The sequence below is a fragment of the Macrobrachium nipponense genome, chromosome 5 (assembly GCF_015104395.2).
Source record: "Macrobrachium nipponense isolate FS-2020 chromosome 5, ASM1510439v2, whole genome shotgun sequence".
Taxonomy (NCBI): Eukaryota; Metazoa; Arthropoda; class Malacostraca; order Decapoda; family Palaemonidae; genus Macrobrachium; species Macrobrachium nipponense.
This window is the reverse complement of record NC_061107.1, coordinates 103,699,973-103,719,689: the sequence shown is the minus strand read 5'-3', so window position 1 is coordinate 103,719,689 and position 19,717 is coordinate 103,699,973. Positions and strand designations below refer to the sequence as shown.

Genomic DNA, 19,717 nt, shown 5'->3' with positions numbered 1-19,717 from the left:
CAGTGGTTATTCAGCAACGGGACCAACGGCTTTACGTGACTTCCGAACCACATCACCAGAAATACACATCTCTCATTCCTTAATTGAATGGCCGAGAATCGAACCCGCGACCACCGAGGTGGGACGCAATCACCATACCAACCATGCCATATATATATATATGTACACACACACACATTATATATATATATATATATATATATATATATATATATATATATATATATATATATAAAATCAGCTAATCAATAGTCGAGGGTAGGAAACACACCACAAAACTTACATCGCAGAGACAACAAAGAGAGCCAACCGAAACTGACAAATCAATGACAGGGGAAAACCTGAAGGCAGGAAATAGCGAAGAGACAACAAAAGGGCATCTCTTGTAGTGGTACTTAAAAGAAAAAAAAAAAAAAAGATACAAAAGGTGTAAAAACGAAAATATGACAGCAGCAGGAAAAGGAAAAAAGAAGGAGAGAGAGAGAGAGAGAGAGAGAGAGAGAGAGAGGAGAGAGAGAGAGAGAGAGAGAGTACACAAATACACTTGCTACGTTTCTTCCAAACAGAAAACGTAAGTATTCATCATAAATAAGCTACGGAACACATCAAAACAAACCGATATTTGTACACATTTCTGACGAATGATACAAAGCTGATATCCTTTCCAGAGTCTTCGCTAAATTAATTATCTATCCAGAACATCACAAGTACAATACAGACGAGAAAACTTGGTAAAAAACTGCACTACCGAAATGACAAGAGGAGAGATGTGATTAATCGTTTATTTCTACGGAGCTGCGAGAGATCTCTTTCAGTTTATTCTAGGCTACGAGCGACCTTATGAAGGCCTTTGTAAAGACAGAAGCTAAATTATGTACATGAGAAAACGAGGAAGAATCTGAAGAAGCCGATGGCGCCTCTTTTCATCATTGGGAGAAGTGGCCTCTCGGAGCAGGCTGGTACTTTTTGCCGTGAACGGCGTGCACGTGATACTTGACGTTGGAGACTTGGTAAAACACCTTCGGGCACATGGGGCACGGAAAAGCTTTGCCCGTGTGGATCTTCTCGTGGCGGGATAAGGTCACGCGCGTTCGGAAGCCCTTGCCGCACTGGGGGCAGCAGAACCAAGGCCTGTCGTTGTTCCGGAGGGAGGCGTTCTGCCTCAGGGTGACTTCGCCCGCGTCCATGACGAGGTCCGCCTCTCTCACGAAGGCCGACTGCGCCAAAGTCTCTAGGTGGGACAAGGGCGCCAGCAGCGCCGGGTCGAAGGGCAGCGCGGAAGAAGCCCTTCCTCCTACTCTTCTACCTCCCACTCCTCTCCCTCCTCTACCTCTCCCTCCGCCTATGGCTCCTTCTACGGAAGTGATGGTGATGTCAAGAGGCGGTGTGGTGGGTGGTGTGGAAGTGACAGATGGTGAAGAAGGTGGTTGCCGCAGATGGTGGTGTCTCCCCGCATCACCATTATCGCCACCACCACCACCACAACCACCATGTTGGTTCCCTGGATCCCCCCACCACTGCTCCTCCCCTTCGATTTCTTGTTTGACCCCGAGTTCTTGCTTGACCCTGCATCCACCAACACCATCATCACCACCACCTGCAGGGGAGGGAACAGACACGAAGGTCAGCTGCTGAGCCTCCTATATCAACCACCTCCTTCCTTCACCATCATCATCCATCACACAACGTCACCATCAAATGCCTCATCATCATTGAGGATGAATATAACAGTCATTACAAATGAAATCCCAATCCATAAAATTTCAGCTTAACAGGTTCTAAAATCTTAATAGAAAACATAAATAGAGTTGATAAAGCTAATCATGTTCACTTGGAAGAGAATGGACATCTACAAAGTGGATGACGAAGTATCAATTGACTGTTGTCTGACTAAAATCAAAGAAACCTCTCATGGATATAAGAAATTTTATGTAATTTAAAGGTACTTTTAAACTCCACTTTATTCAATAGCACATGAAACTAACAAGGCGTCTCAAGAACGGACAAGGAGCAAGACAAAGTTCAGGAATCATGTAACAGAACAGCAACAGATTTTTAAACAGGGTATACGAGTATGCAAATGTGTACTGGACGTCGAAATACCAGTTCAAACTCTCTTTGTAACTTGCAGTTAGAATCACTGGCCATAACTATAAACCAAGCACGTCTTACATGACATGGATCGCAAAATTTATAAGTCAATCCTGAACGGAGAACACTTGACTCATGCATAACAGGCAGGTTCAATATTTTCCCTTTTGCCCCGTCTATAAATAACAGTCTATCACAGCCTACGGATGGGAGTGACAACAGGTAACACGCTGTACTATATCAATCAAATTTCGTTTCATTTTGGCTTCCGTAAAACAAAATGAGTCAGTTTTCGCAGCAGTCGCGCTTCAATGGCATCATCCACGAAACCCTTTCACTTTAACATAAAAACATCATCATGCTTTTAGGTAAATGTGTGAAAATAAATAAAATTTAAAGTTCTTGCCCACCCTATACGTACTTGGAATACCAACAATGACATCCGGGCTGCTCATTTACCATATCTTTGAATACTTTTCTGATGAAAGCCTTGAATTTGAAGGGGAAATAAGAGAGAGATGTTCCTCCTACCTTAATGAGATTTCATTAACTCACCAGGGGTGGTGTAATGGTTAGAATCCTGTCTGTGAAGGAGGACCTCCGTCATTTAGTTCCCGTCTAGATTCCAGGCTTTCAGAGTGTATAACAAAAAATGAGGAAATCGAGAAATCAAGAGGTCATTGAGGCTATAAAACGCACTTGAACGCTCAATATTACACACAAATATATGTATATGTATATATATGTAATATATATATATATATATATATATATATATATATATATATATAATATATGTATGTATGTTTGTATAACTGATTCACGAAGATATGGAACGTAATGAATGTATATAAATAAAGGCAAAAGCTTCACTTTTCCTTCGTTGCCTTTGCCTTTAATATATATATATATATATATATATATATATATATATATATATATATCATTCCCTCTATAAGGTCAGTGACCTTAGTAGTCGTCACACCAGAAAAAAACCAATAATCTGTGAATCAATCCTTTCCCGCAAGGATTGGATACAAGGCTTTAGCCTTTCGGTTCATAGCAAGTCTTCCAGGATGAAGTTGCTAACCTCCAGAGTTGTCTATCTACCAAGTACACGAACTAAACATAGGCATAAAGTGTTAATGGAGCATGCCTCTCCTCCCCCAAAGTTCAAAAATGAGACCTCTTATTCGGTTGGCAAGACCGTTAACCTCGGTGGGGAAGGCAATATCGTGTAAGAATTTTTGTGATGTGGGGCTCATGTTACAACTGCACATGGTAATTGTGGATGGTCACCCATCCGAATATTGATCAGACTCAACAATGATTAACTTCACTGTAAACATATTATGGTTGTCAGCATATTATATATACACATATGGAGAGTGTGTGTGTGTGTGTGTGTGTGTGCGTGTGTGTGTGTGTGTATATATATATATATATATATATATATATATATATATATATATATATATTGAACTGTGACTTCTTTCGTAACTGAAACCGAACTGCAAAGCAATAAAGAAAAACATTGCAGACCATGAAAAAATTCAATTAATGTCGATCAGATATGAACTAATTATCTACTCTGATTTGCCGATTCCTGTCGACGAGCACAGCGTGATAATTGTATGGACTTCAACATTTGGATATCACACGAAGTAGAACTTCCTGACACGTGCCAGGAAAAATAATGAAAAGATCAGCGGAGTAAAATCCTAATAACCTGAACATTAACCAAATCCCTGAAAATGACTCGGTCTCGTCTCTGATGGACCCAATTAAAACCCTCCATCTTTGAACTTTGTGAATCTAATATCCCTCCCTTCACACTTACTACTTGGAAATTGAGAGCTAAACCTAAGGACCAAGTTGGCCTATTTCATGGGACCCCCGAGGATAGTCTTAGGTAATTATTCCTTTCTTTATATCTGTCACTGGAAGTATTTACCAAATCAGTTTTTCGTTTAACATCCATTAATATTTTAAAAAATCCTATATACAGTTTAGACGTAAGAGGCGACGTGGGAAAGATCAAGTTGTAGTTTTCCCATCAGCACTCTTGATCACTTTCATCCCCACATGTTATTTTTTTTCCTATAGGAGTGGAAACTTTGCAATATTTGCATCTTCCGAAGGGTTGCTTAAATTATCATTACAGCATTAATGAGCCAACTTGCAATATTTGCATCTTCCGAAGGGTTGCTTAAATTATCATTACAGCATTAATGAGCCAACTTGCAATATTTGCATCTTCCGAAGGGTTGCTTAAATTATCATTACAGCATTCATGAGCCAACTTATCTTGGTTTGTATACCTCAGTGATATTTTCGTGCATTTTTCCTGATTTTAATTTCTCTCTGTGAACAACAGATAGAAAAAAATATCCACAGCACTCTGAGCCGATGGTGCTGCTGTGCTGCAGTTATCTGCAACCCAGCCCAAGCACGAACTGAAGTTGCTGTTAGTCTAGAGCAGGGGTTCTCAAAGTGGTCGATATCGACCCCCAGGGGTCAATAGGATCATCCAAGGGGTCTATGAATATTCAAGGGGGTCGATGAATAACTGACGTGTCAGAGAATTAAGTTACATATACTCGTACATCTAAAGTTCCAAACATATTTTCTTAGTAGGTGTTACTTTTTTTTATCATACTGAATGTCAAGTACTAAATTAATACTACTCTAATTTTTTTTAAATATTAAATGCTAGTCTAGGGGGTCGATAGAAAATTTGAAACTTCATAAGGGGGTCGAGGAGTTAAAAAATTTGAGGACCCCTGGAACGTAGAAAAAATGGTGTCGTCAACGAGGAATTCCAGCAAAACCGAAACTTTGGTGATTGGTACTACATCATGCGACATTCTCCAGCTATATGACTGCTTTCCATAGGTAACATGATTTCGCAAGCCTGAATATTTCATATAACTTGTGTTGCTGCCGATTCAAGGTTTTCCGTTTGACAGTACTTGAAAATGCATCATTTACAATCAGGCGAGCGAACCTGTTTGAAAAGCTTCAAGTGTCTATGAGTGACGATGGCTTAAATGCCACGTCATTCACAACTTCGGTTTTACTACTACTGGAATACTGTTCTCTTGTCTGGTTTGCAGAAGCAACGAGGATCTGTACCTTGTCGACAAGACAGTTCAAAGTATTGGTTTCCTTTTCCAAAATATGAGAAGCTATAATGACGACCGCAGACATAAAGTATCCTGTTAGGACACCTTTCATAAGCTCTGTTCCAAATCAAAACACAAACCAGCTCCTTTAATTCTGCACCCCGGGCTCTCACAGTTGCCTGCCAGTATTTGGTTTTTCAGTTAGAGACGTTGGAATGGCAATGTCACATATGCCGATTCTCATAAATCTTATTTATTTATTGTCATTTCCTATTGCCTTATTTTCAATTAATTGTAATGCTGTCTTCTAGCAAATATTTGGCTGTTTCCAAATTTTTATTTAATATTTTTCATTCCCAGTGGAAGCTTTCTTTGCAAATCACCGACTTTTCACTCTTTCTGTATGGTGTTTGTTCTTTTAAGAGTAACATTTACTGAAATACATATGCAAACTCAACCACATATGTAGATAGATAGGTAGAGTGATTGATTGATTGTGTGTATACTTGTTAGTTTATCTGCGTGAAGTTGAGTTTGAATATGAATTTCAGTACATGTTACTCTTAGAATAACAAACACCATATACATATATATATACAATAAGCTACGGATGTCGTTTAATATTCAATTCGCTCTTCCTCGGAAACAATACCAATGGGAATTTGTAACTGACGGACTCGATCCGGGACCATAGTCAGAGGCGTCACGGAAGTCGTTGGTTGTCGCTCGCAGTTCGGAGGATCAAGTCTGCGAGGTGCCGCACCATTTATCAATTAGGATTGCCCTTGGTATTATCTTCGGGGTAGAGCGAATTGGGTATTAAGCGACATTTGTAGCTCACAGTTTGGGCATACAAAATGTCATGATGACGTGGTAAAATTTATATATATATACATATATATATATATATATATATATATATATATATATATATATATATATATCGGCAATCAGCAGGGTCCATCAAACAAAAAAAGTCCATGGTTTATTACAAAAACGTTTCGCACATAACTCAGTGCATCTTCAGTCTGTAAAATTAAAACATACGCATTGAAAATATTATAAATAACATTAAAAAGTAAATAGAAAATATAAAAAAATTGAAAAAACTTAACAATTAAAAAGAATAATTTAAAAAAAAGGAAAAAACTTAAGCTTTACTTTAAAAAAACCATCACAAGAATGTGTCAAAAGTAGAAGAGAGACCCAGTGCCTAACAACCTGTTAGAGTGGAGAAGGAAGAACGAATGACCAAGACTGCAGGACCTACCCAAGACTTCAGTTATGCTAGATATAGAGGAGCAGCAGATACGCTGGAGTTTAAAGACGGAACCAGCGTATCTGCTGCTCCTCTATATCTAGCATAACTGAAGTCTTGGGTAGGTCTACAGTCTTGGTCATTCGTTCTTCCTTCTCCACTCTAACAGGTTGTTAGGCACTGGGTCTCTCTTTTACTTTTGACACATTCTTGTGATGGTTTTTTAAAGTAAAGTTAATTCTTAAGTTTTTTAATTTTTTTATATTTCTATTGACTTTTTAATGTTATTTATAATATTTTTAATGAGTATGTTTTAATTTTACAGACTGAAGATGCACTGAGTTATGTGCGAAACGTTTTTTGTAATAAACCATGGACTTTTTATGTTTGATGGACCCTGCTGATTGCCGATACAATATCTCGTCTGGAACTTTTTATATATGTATATAGTATATATATATATATATATATATATATATATATATATATATATATATTCATATTATTCATATTCAGACCACAAGGTGGAAAGTGGAGCTAGTAGTTTTACGTTATGGATATCATCAAGCTCACACTGAAACAAATACATAAAATGCATCGAATTTTATACAAGTCATGTGTTTCTAAAGTCAGCTTCTTAATGACATCAAATTCACCACCTTAAGTAGAAAAGCGAGGTCACTGGAAAACACCAGTGATGGGTTAAACTTTCGCCCTCCAGTCAATGTAATAAACGAGGATTCAAGGACGTTTCTCTGTGTCAAGTCCATGACATGATTTCTAGTGGCAATCCACTGGCTAATTCCAGCCAGTGTGCTGACTACGGAAATCCGACACAGTACTCCACTTTATTGTAATGCCTTAGATAAACTATACTCTGTTTTTTTTCATCTGTCCATCCGCCTGTGGTGTTTTTGTATGGTAACACTGCGTCTCGGGCTTTAGATAGTTACATTAAGCTTACATTCAACGATTATAAGATCCTATTTCGAACTATTAAACGGTTAATTCGCATTACAGCTACAATGAAATTTATTAAAACACTTTTCAGTTGCAAATGTACATCCAGATACTCTTTTATTTACCTAAAACTTACAAATAGCGTAACTATCTAAAGCGCGGGACGCAGCGTTACCATACAAAAACACCACAGGCAGATGGACATAAAAAAAAAACAGAGTATAGTTGTCCACAGGGTTAAATTTGAACACAGGCAGTCGTCTATTTTCCATTCATCCTGCATTACTGTTCCCTTTATTTATTTTCTATTTTTTTATTACATCCAGTTGATCTTCAGTCAACATTGTAGCAATGTTTCATTAAATCGTGTCTCAAGAAGTCCAGAACCTGAAGAAGTAAATACTGGTTCCGATCAAGTTTTGTTTCATTTTCCTGCCGTGATCTGCTACACAGTTCATGTTCATTACGCATTGATTCGCGTGATATTTGCAGCCTACATATCATCTAGTGAAACATCTGAATGCATTAAATATATTTTCATTAAATAAATGTACACCGTTTCTCCACGCTGCTTGACATTACATTAACAAGCGCAAAATGGACTTTTCGAGAAGCGTGATTAAACTGAACCTGTGTCACTTCTTTCCGGTTTCTTTTGCTATGGTGACAAAGGTGGTGTGCACACGTATCTATGTATGCGGACACACACACACACACACACACACACACACACACACACACACACACACACACACACACACATATATATATATATATATATATATATATATATATATATATATACACTATATATATAATATATATAGATCGAAATTTGAATCGCGTTAAAGACATCCCATCGGCGCAAACGCAAAACCAGTAGACTCAGTAACACAACCGACGATGGTAATATGAGACATTGATAAAAATCCCAATAATGACGAAAATAAACTCCAGATTTCAGCCAAACATGGCGTGATTCCAGCGTACCTAATCAAGACGTTGAATACAAGAATATAATTCCTTACGGTTTTTTAATAACAATAATAACCCTAGATATTTTCTGTAAAAAAAATCAACTGACAGAGGTTCTTATAAATGAAATATCCTGAGTGAACTAGCGTATCTTGTCAGAGTAAATAAGAGCAATAATTTGTATAATGCCATGATTATTATTATTATTATTATTATTATTATTATTATTCAGAAGATGGGCCATAAACATGTGGAACAAGCCCCGCAGAGGGGCCACTGACTTAAAATTCAAGCTTCCAAAGGATATGGTGTTCATTCAGAAGTAACAGAAGGTAATGGGTAATACAGAAAGAGATGTTATGGAAAAAAGTAGATACATTAACAAATAAATAAATAAATGAAATGTAAGTAAAATATTAAAATACAAGTTGAACTGTATTAGGGTATAACTCATTGCATATTCGCGTTGTTTTTTTTTTTTTTTTTTTTTTTTTTTTTTTTTTATGGTGATTTTACGTTGCATGAAACTAGTGGTAATTCAGCAACGGGACCAACGGCTTTGCGTGACTTCCGAACCTCGTCGAGAGTGAACTTCTATCACCAGAAATACACATCTCTGACCCCTCAATGGAATGCCCGAGAATCGAACTCGCGGCCACCGAGGTGGCACGTCAACACCATACCGACCACGCCACTGAGACGCTTAAGCTCCAGTTGTGCGACATCCTCAGGGAGGCTGTTCCACTGTCCAAAGGAGTGAGAACGGCTTTCGGGTGTCTATTGACAGACAGTGGGCCCTAAGAGGTTGTTCCATTTGTTTGTATGATGTTTTTACGTTGTATGGAACCGGTGGTTATTCAGCAACGGGACCAACGGCTTTACGTGACTTCCGAACCACGTCGAGAGTGAACTTCTATCACCAGAAATACAATCTGACCCCTCAATGGAATGCCCGAGAATCGAACAAGCGGCCACCGAGGTGGCAGGCAAAGATCGTACCAACCACGCCACTGAGGCGCTACTTGTACCATTTGAATAGGGTTCATCTTTTGAATAATAATAATAATAATAATCAGTGCATGACTACCGTCATATCATTCAACTTGCATTCTCATATTTTACTTACGTTTTTATTTATTCATTTATCTATCTTTCTAATAACTGAGAGCTTCCGGTATTTCCCATTACCTTCTGATACTTCTTCCGAATGAACACTACACCCTTTGGAAGCTTGTTCCATATGAACAGGGTTCATCTTCTGATTAATAATAATAATAATAATAATAATAATAATAATAATAATAATAATAATAATATTAATAATAATAATAATTATTATTATTATTATTATTATCATTATTATTATTATTATTATTATTATCATTATAATAATACAATTAAAAAGGAAGCCATCTTCAAACTGAATCTTTCTGTCGTTGGGAAATCGATATATCAATGTTTCTTGAAGAATTCATAACTAAACACAAACACACATACACAATGTAAGGTTCAATCAATCAAAGAAAAATGCAATTTTTTCAAATTGAGATTATAATCCATTTCGGCTCATACTACTCCACGAACTTTATTGGAAAACTGCATAAAGCCTTTAATGTCTTTAGCATTAGTAATAATAATAATAATAATAATAATAATAATAATAATAATAATAATAATAATAATAATAATATAATAATAATAATAAGATAATAAAAAATTCTATGATAATATAAAATAGTAATAATAATAAAATAATAATAATAATAATAATAATAATAAAAAATAAATAATAAGGAATAATAAAAAATTAATATATATATAATATAAAATATAATAATAATAATAATAATAATAATAATAATGCAATTAGTTTTCTGTACCATAAGTACCATTTCTAAAGAGTACTCTACCTCCACTGACGATTAGTTTTTTTATTTTATTTTTTTCATTTCGTGGGTATACAAGAACTTATTCTCTCAAACGCAAGTATACTTACTTGATTCTACGTAATATTTACAAGGGACATATATATATAAATATATATATATATAATATATATATAATATAATATATATATATATATATAACTGTCTACTGTACAAATTAAAACAAGGTAATCATAAAGATTCTACCTAAATACAACGAAAAATATAAGCATTTACAAACGAGTGTATACATAGATATAACCTACAAAATCTTTAACAAATTCAGAAGAAGAAGAAGAAAAAGAAGAAGAAGAAGAGGAAGAAAAAGAAGAAGATGAGGAGGAGGAGGAGGCTCATCCTGGTTATCAAATAAGACTTGAGGTGAAGTATTAAATCTTTATTGTTAGTATAGACTTGGAACATTTAACAATAATATACAGCAACATCTATAGTTTATATATCAATATTTTATACAATAATATATTCAACAATATATAGAATTAGGATCATCAAATATTTTTCACAGGAAAGGAATCTCGGCTTGTAGTTTCTTAAAAGATATACATATTTAGATATAGGACTGTTCACTGATTTAGTACCTAACGGTGTGTGTGTGTGTTTGTGTGTATGTACTTTCACGTATGTGTGTCTGACCTTATATATACATATATATATTTATCTATATATACATATATATATACATGTATAATAATGTGGATGTATCTACCTTACTAATATTTAAAGGACAAGAAGAAGCGTGAGATGAACAACATGATCCTGACATCAGTCGAAAGACTATAAACAACCATATATTTTCATTTTTCAGTTGTCGCTTAAAAATAATCTATCACTTTAGAGATAAATCCCTCACAAGTACAAAATAGAATCCTATTACCCAAGAGTAGCAAGTGATAACTGGAGGACGCAAAGAAGCCATGATTCATATAGTTTTGTCAAAAAAGGCCAATTTTTCCCTCCCGTTTTTGCAACACCAAAACTGAGTGATTCTCTTACGCACATACATGCACTGAGGTCATGATTTATCCTACGACGTTTAAATTGCTTGGTAAAATAACCAATATCAACAGAGAGAGAGAGAGAGAGAGAGAGAGAGAGAGAGAGAGAGAGAGAGAGAGAGAAAATTTCAACAAATCTGGAACACCTGTATCACCCGACAGAAAGCGAGAGAAAATCCGATTTGATGACGTACTACGGCAAACAAATAATATTCATCTTTGTATATACCCATCATATTCTCGAAGCTGAAACGGCCTCTGTTCACTGGAAATATAAACTAGTAGATGGTGACCGGATAAGATGGAGTAAAACGGAGTGAAGTAAACGTGTCTTGAGCAATGTCGACCAAATTTTAAATAACCGTCGCTGAATCGTCTCTACCCGGTTCAGTGGTCGCACATTAGAGGAAAAAAAAAAAAAAAAAAACTCACCTCCGCGCCGTTCCCGTTGGGACGCAACAAGTGGCGGCCAATCTCGATTAAATTTGCACTCGGTGGTTAGTACTATGGCTAGAATACTCTGCAGGACATAATACTTTATAATGTGGCGGATTAAAGCTCTATAATACAAGGTTGGCGTTTATTCTTATTCGATATTTTCGATATTTTAGCATACAACGTTCGATATATCGCTTTATTTTTCTTTCTGTACTCGATAATGCGTGAAAATTACATCGCTTAAGTAAAATCACCGCTGCCAGAGAGAGAGAGAGAGAGAGAGAGAGAGAGAGAGAGAGAGAGAGAGAGAGAGAGGCATCTTAGAAACTTTTTAAAATGCTACCATGGTAGGAAATGGCATGATTTTAAATCAGGAATTCTCCAGCGGACAAAGTGAACAGCTTCAGGACACTGATGATGGTTATGACAAGGTTTATAAAATATGACACGACCCTTCAAGTCGATCGAAGTATGAGAACGTAGGAACACGATGAAAAGCAAAAAGAGAGAGAGAGAGAGAGAGAGAGAGAGAGAGAGAGAAGACCCAGCGCTACACGAGGCTCGAAGAAGTGCGTGACGATGACCCAGGCATGACGCGACAGGGATCCCGGGCCCCACCCTCCCGCCAAGAGCCCAATCCCGAGGCAGACCACATCACGATCACTGCCTCATTTTGCTCGGTTCTCACGCATGGGACGGCGCGTTCTTCCCCCGTTCCTTTTTCCTATTGGCTGCCTCTCCTCCGTTCCTTCCCGCCTTTTAATGAAACAGTCTTGTTTCCATTGACTTTAGCTCACGCTATTTAATCTTACTCCTAAAATGTTGGTACCTGGACCATTATATATAGCTCACTGATAGTACATTTTAATAACGATCTGAAAGTTTGTTTAAAAAAACCACCTAGATTCATCTGCTTGAAATGGCTGGTTACGTAATGCTGTTTTCCTTGCTATTCTTGGGTGTGATTTAACCGAAGTACTGAAAATCTGTTGTCTGGATGTCTTTCCTGTCAAGGCCGACAGGAGAAATGCAAAAATGCCCTGATTCCGAGTGGCCATGTGTATTCATCGAGTGAATGTGCGTGTGTAGGAATGACTACAAGATGGAAAAGTGTGTATATCTGGAGTATGTTTGTGTGAGTGCTTTTTTTCTACATTACTTGTTCTATTTGCGGTTTGGTTTCGCACCTTTATACAAGAACAAGATCACGATGATAAATGTTTCTTCGTTTCGCAAAATAAAATGGATACACAGAATGCCAGATTTATCTCAGCACGAAAAATATGACTAAACATGTGAACGAATGTATTGGAATTGAATAAGCTGCATGTGAACACAAATGGAAAGTAACATTAGGAAACCATCAAGTTCTGAAACAAAAATGACTTCACATTTTGCTTTTAAAGGGACTGAAGAAAGCGCAAGGCTGTTAGCGATGCGCAATTTTAAAATTTCACTCGACTACGGTAATCCCTAATGTACTATTGTGTATTCCTGAACAACTCGTACTTCATTAAATTATCTTATGATAATAGTTAACAACTCACCTTCTCACTCGCAAAACAAAAATACATATCCATTCTGATAAAACATTTCATGTATAGATATATATTTATATATATTTATAATAGATTAGAAACAACTGATTTCAACATTTTAATGATATAACCCTTAAGATTCCCAGCCTTCCTTAACAAACTATCATAGTTTTTTTACATCTTTATAAAATATATATTTATAAATAGATTTCGCTCTTCTAATCATTCGTTTAATATCACGACACATCGGTAAGCAAGATTCAATATTATATATATATATACTATATATATATATATATATATTTATATATATATATATATATATATATATATAGATATATATATATATATATATATCGTCTTTATTACAGTGCAGAAGTTGTAAGATTGATTTTATTCCTATGCTTCCAAAATTAATTTTGTCAAGTAATGTTGATAATGTTATAAACAAAAAGGAAATCAATCTCCAAATACATATTTAACCCAATATTACCAGTAGATGATTGATTGCTTCACTACATAAACACAAATAGTTGGTCACAATGCCTTGAGGTACAGAGAATATTCAGAGAAACAACGGCAGAAACTGCAGAAATGACAGAACGTTAAACTAAACTTTATATTCAAACCGAGGTTTCTGAGTTAATTTAAGTACAATCATCATTAAGATCATGTAATATTGCAATATCTTTATTACGTTATAATGTATGTACCGCGGATTTTATTCAGTTAAGTGGACTGAATACATATGTGTATATATATACATTTGTAGTAATATATTACACATATTTACACAATTATAGATTTGAGAATCTGTTATAATTCCTAATAATGAATGACGAGTAACAATGTGTTTGGTGAGACGGTTTAAGCTTAATAATAAACAGATGGTGGTGACTCGAGGAGTTATTCGGGAAAAAGGACAATACATGAAATAATGAAAATAAAACGAACATTGTTGGAAAAAAAACTATCACACCTAAAAAATAAAATCAACTGTCTCAAGAACAACAAAAGCAGAACTGGATAAAATATAAACCTACTGAACTGAATATGGCTACGACAGCACCTGATTCCTACGTGAACCGAAAGAAATCCCGTCAAACATTTATAGGTCTACTTTCGCCACTTCTCCCGAACAGTTGACGACATCCCCTTGATGCTTTTGGAGCGAATGACTTGTGTGAGAAATTGTGAAAAAATGGTGCAACGAGAATGTGTTGAACGGTTCAATAGAGTTAAAGTGAGAGGTTACAATTGGCACGTTGTGGTTGAGGTGGAATGGGTGTTGTTGAGGCCGTCGGTTACGAACCATCACAGATTTATACAGCGTACATTGCTTGGTTGCTCATTTCGGCTCCTTTCTCATTTTATTCCGCTGGCACTGGCTTAATCTTGTCCATCCGACACTTAAGTGTCAGCAACTGACGCAATGAAGTCTCAATGATTACGCAATTTGTTTTTTCTTTTTTCTATGTCACGCCCCCTACTGTTATTTCACTTACTGCCTTCCCTAGCAGTCTCCTAAATGCCATCACGTTATAACACAGGTGTATGGATACCCGAGTATGCAACAGAATCTGTCCATGAAGGAGTAAGGATGTGTGTGCGGAGTGTGACGGACAAGTCTGCGTCAAACGACTTATTAGAATGAGAGGGGGATCGGGAGGGTCTGTCTGTCTGTCTGGACGTGCGTGTGTGGGTACGTGTTGAGAAGTTCGGTGTTCGTGTGTATGCGTCTGTAGGGGTGCACGTGTGGCCTGGGCCTGCGTGACTGTAGGTCATAAGGCTATCACAGCTAGTAGTGTGGTGGAGAGGTGGAGGCGGCGCTCCAACCAAGCACCACCCTCACGGGGAGGTTCTGGAGGCTGTTGGCGGTTCCGGGGGGCGGGGCTCCCCGTTGCTACCGCTACTGCTGCTTCTACTACTGTGCTGTCGGCCGCTGACTCCTCCAGTTGCTACCGAAGGAACTGTCCAAGAGACAGCAGGTTGGTGCAAGGGCTGTTGGTGGTCGGGTGCTTCAGACGGCGGGAGCAGACCCTCCTGAGAACTGGCTGCCACGGCTGCAGCAGACGCGAGAGCCGACAGACTGAGGGAGTTGTGGTAGGGGGGATGGCGGTTGCCTTCTCTCCAGCGGGCTGGGCAGCCATACTTATTCTTATTGAGGTGCCGCAGCAGGTCCCACCTGCGGGAGAAGAGTTTGCCGCAGCCCGGGCAGGAATGGGTGCCCCTGTGGACGTGTTGGTGCTGGTAGTAGGATCGAGGGTGCCGGAATACCTTCTCGCAGTCCGGGCAAGGGTACAGCCTTCCCCCGCCACTGCTATTGGCTGTGGTCATCGCGCACTCGCCGCTGGCAGCATCTACGGCGTCGCCCAGGGACAAGGGCTTGCTTTTCCCGAGAGCACCAACACCACCACCACCGCCGCTACTACCCTCTTCGACCATCGTCGCCCAGGCCACCACTAGCGCGCCAGCTGCCGGAGAACACCACACGGATCAGTCTCAGCGGCGCATACATCAGTTTTTTTTTATTTATTTATCAAAGGCTCTATGGGTGGGGCAGGCTCTCTCATTCTCTCGCTCTCTCTCACCCTCTGTACTCTAGCCGGGGGCCCTTCTAGCCAAAATATACCCAGCAGACCTTCCTGTCTTTACTTTTCTTTCGTTTTAATATTCAATCTATTTTTACATCAGAGCACATTTTTCAGTTACAAGTCAAATCTAGTCATATTTCGCCCTTCCGAATATATAAAGTATGGCTGCAACTTCAACCAATGTGATGGAATAAAAATATTTTGCAACCAGTTGTCTTCAAGTAGATTAGTCAGTTATATGAATGATAAACTTAGACAATATTCATTAAGCTTCACGAAAATGTACGAAATATGAATTGACCACAGGAGCGGGGGACTTCAGAATAACACAAACGTGTTATCTGAATTGTGAGGGAAATCTACTCGGGACCCATCTCATGACCACTCACTCTATGCAACGGCTCCTCCCTCTGTAGTAAGCTCCTCCCTGCCTCTCCTTCACACAGGTCCTTCTGCATGATCACCTCCCCCCACCCAATCCACCAACCCAATAAGACCCACAAACCACCCATCCCACAACAAGAGCTGGATCACCCTTCTTCCCCCATCCTCTGTAGGTACTACTCCTCCCTCTCCCACACCTTACCATGAGGCGAACATCACGCATTCAGGCAACTGCCACGCAACGGCCTCTTCTATCCCCCCCCCCCCACCCGCCCCTTCCCAACAAACCTTCTTCATTCCCCTGACTCCCACACCCCCCCCCCCTTTTCATACTAACATACCGTCATTTCCCGAATACCCCAAAGAGCAACAGCTGACTGTCCTAGTATCACGTTGTCTCTCAACACAATACGCACCCAGAATATTCCAATAGAAATGAATAAGTACAAAGAAACAATGTCTCGAAAAACGGGTGGCTTTGATGAAGCTATTAATACAGAATACCTTAGTGAAACACAAAAAAGGAGGGAGTTATTGCCTTATACCACGCACTCTGTGCTAACCATGCCTGTAGATATGTGTGTGTGCTGGGGTAGGTGCATGCGTAAGCATGACTGTATAATTTGTTACTTGTGCTTCCATGCATCCTGATAAGGTGTGAAGTGCTCTGGTACCTAACCTCGTCACATAATCGTTCTCCCAATAAATTATTCTCAAGCAAACGGAATTATAGCGGATGTCCCCTAGCACCACCTCCGACCTTACTCTAGAAGGATATTCGAACTAACGGGAAATAAAGTCCTTAACAAAATCTTTACGAAGTTGTCAGAAAGTCCATGTGCTTGAGAATATAACAAGATTTACGCATTAGCGCATAACATTAAAGATAACACAACAAAGTCCTGGCCTCTAGTCTTTAGTCAAACTCAAAGTCATGGTGTCCAAACAGTCAACTATTTTATTACAGTCGATCAGAAGAAAACGTTCTCCAGCGTAAAGGTAAGAAAAACTCCATGTACTTTGAAAAGATCACCTCGTATATCAACATCACTAACGTCAACTGAATCACAGATCGTATTAGCTGCTCGTCCGGCACGAATTTCACGAAAAATGAAAACTACGGAACCGTTAAAAGATATACAAATAGGTACCACTTAATCTTTGAGTTTGAAGATAAAACTTACCACCGTCTTTACACTTTAACAAACAGAAATTAAGTAAGAATGAGTGCGGGTTTCATTGGATTAACAGTCGATATACCAAGTGTCCCTATACACATGAAATGGGTCTACAATTATGATAAATGTGAACAAATAGAAATCAATCCAAACAACAAGTGGCAAAGTCAACATTCGACTGAAATGAAATGAGAAAAACAATTATTCTAACGGTCGTCAATAACTGCATACGGTCATGCGTTCAATGAATGATATTGGCCCACAATGGGCTAGGAAGAATTATATAAAATGTAAGTATACAAGTGTATGGTACCCTTGTATACTTACATCCTTAGTAATATACAGAGTGCTTACTAATATATATATATATATATATATATATATATAATATATATATATATATATATATATATATATATATATATAATTTCTGGATCTCTACACCTTCCCGCAAACACAACCAACGATCCACGTCCTTTTAATCCAGGAAGTACATTGTGGAACGGATTAACTTTTTACAAAAGCAACAAAATTCAGAAATTATCAGACCTACACACAAAGGAAAGTGCTTAAGAGATAACAGCATAAAAACTGATGGATTACGTGAATGTTTATGATTTTGGGAAATTCTGAAACAAAATAATTTAATGCGATAGAAAAAGTAAACAAAAATTTAATCATACAACAAACGGCAAATCTTTCTCGCTGGTAGTAGTGACGGAAAACTAACCAGATATCTGCTTTTCAGTTTATATTTTTTTATCTTCTACGCAAGATCTGATTACTGTCGCTCAACGTGAATAGAATAAAACATGGTACAGAATATAGGCCAAAGGCAAGGCGAAGGGATCTATGAAGTCATTCAGCGCTGAAAAGGAGACTGACAGTGAAAAGGTTTGAAAATGAACAGGAGGAAATACCTTACAGTTGCACTATGAATCAACTGTTAGGAGAGGGTGGAAAGTACAATGGAAGAGAGAGAATTGAACGGGCGTACAGTAAAAGGAATAAAAGAGGTTGCAGCTAGGGGGCAGAAAGGACGCCGCAAAGAACCCTCAGGTAATGCCTGCAGTGCACCAACTGAGGTGCACTGCCGGCAATATCCCCCTACAGGATACCCCGAGTTTGTAACAAATTGCTGGATATTATGTATATGTCATTTGATTTCATATCTACGAAAATTAATACTATCCATCGATTGTTTTAAGTAACTCGTCCACCGAGTCGTCATAATAAGCATTATCACGCATTTTAGAATCCTTGGGCGAACCGCACGAATAATACATATTTATCCTAAATGATAAGTTTCAACATGTGTTATATTATGGGCTTCGTTACACAGAACTTCAAGAATCTTGCATAATAAAAAATCCAAATAAGTACCTCCCTTATCAATTATCTCGAGCACACTGGCCTATCATAAGTTTTAACATTTCTTCGGTTAAGAGTAACATGAGAGACTGACGAAGTGAAATCAGTCTCTCCAACTTCACAAAGCCGTGGGAAATCAAGCAGCGTCTACAGCTTCCAAATTGCTTTGGGGCAGTAAGCAATTGTTTATGTTCAAAAACCACCAAGTTAGGGCTCTTAGTTACTACAGAGATCTTTTACTAAACTCCATTACAGGACTAATTTTATCCGGTCTGCACGATCTAATCATATTCACAACTCGTGATGTTTTCATCGTACGTTTCTTGACACAGAGAACTTTCTCTTTAAGAACTGTTTTTCTACAGTGTTCCTAGAATCACTTGAATTCACTTCACTGTGTAGTTTGCTTTTCTTTATGCAAGATCGCAGGGTCTAAAAATTTGCAAATCGCAAGTAAATTTAGCTCTTTCACGAAAATTAGATTATGGTAGATGTTGAAATGGTCTTAACACTGCCCTTTCTTTAAGAACATTGTGTAAATTTTGTATGACTTTATTTTCCTCAAATGCAAACAAAATTATGTCAGCTTTTCCTGTGACAACACGAGGACTTGAGAACGGCGAACAAGACAAAGCAAAAAAAACTAGAATTCCAAGTTTCGACACTAAATTTTGCCTTGAAGTTAAGCAAAGTAAGGTACGAACTGAAAAATTCAGCAGTTCAGAGGACAGCAGCATACATTGTCATCATGTTATCAGTCACCATACAAGTTGCGTTAGATTATGTTAAAAGACTAAGGCAAGCTAGAAATGACTGCAATGCTGATCTTCGATGCTGAACAGCGAGTTTCTAGAAATTCCGTCG

General features: G+C 37.9%; 1 protein-coding gene across 13 annotated transcripts in view; it reads right to left on the bottom strand.

The window, feature by feature from the left end:
- Positions 1-19,717, bottom strand: part of LOC135215561 (protein abrupt-like) — a 156,774-nt gene that overhangs the window by 26,633 nt on the left and 110,424 nt on the right. For 2 of the 13 annotated variants that reach the window (XM_064250408.1, XM_064250409.1), the window contains one exon: positions 912-1,597. The exons of 9 other annotated variants lie outside the window; for them this stretch is intronic. In XM_064250408.1, the coding sequence (XP_064106478.1) occupies positions 927-1,597 (671 nt within the window). In that variant the 3' untranslated portion in view covers positions 912-926. Of the gene's footprint in view, positions 1-911; positions 1,598-14,046; positions 15,801-19,717 lie in introns of those variants that run through there. 2 more of the 13 variants (XM_064250410.1, XM_064250411.1) reach the window with 2 other exon arrangements.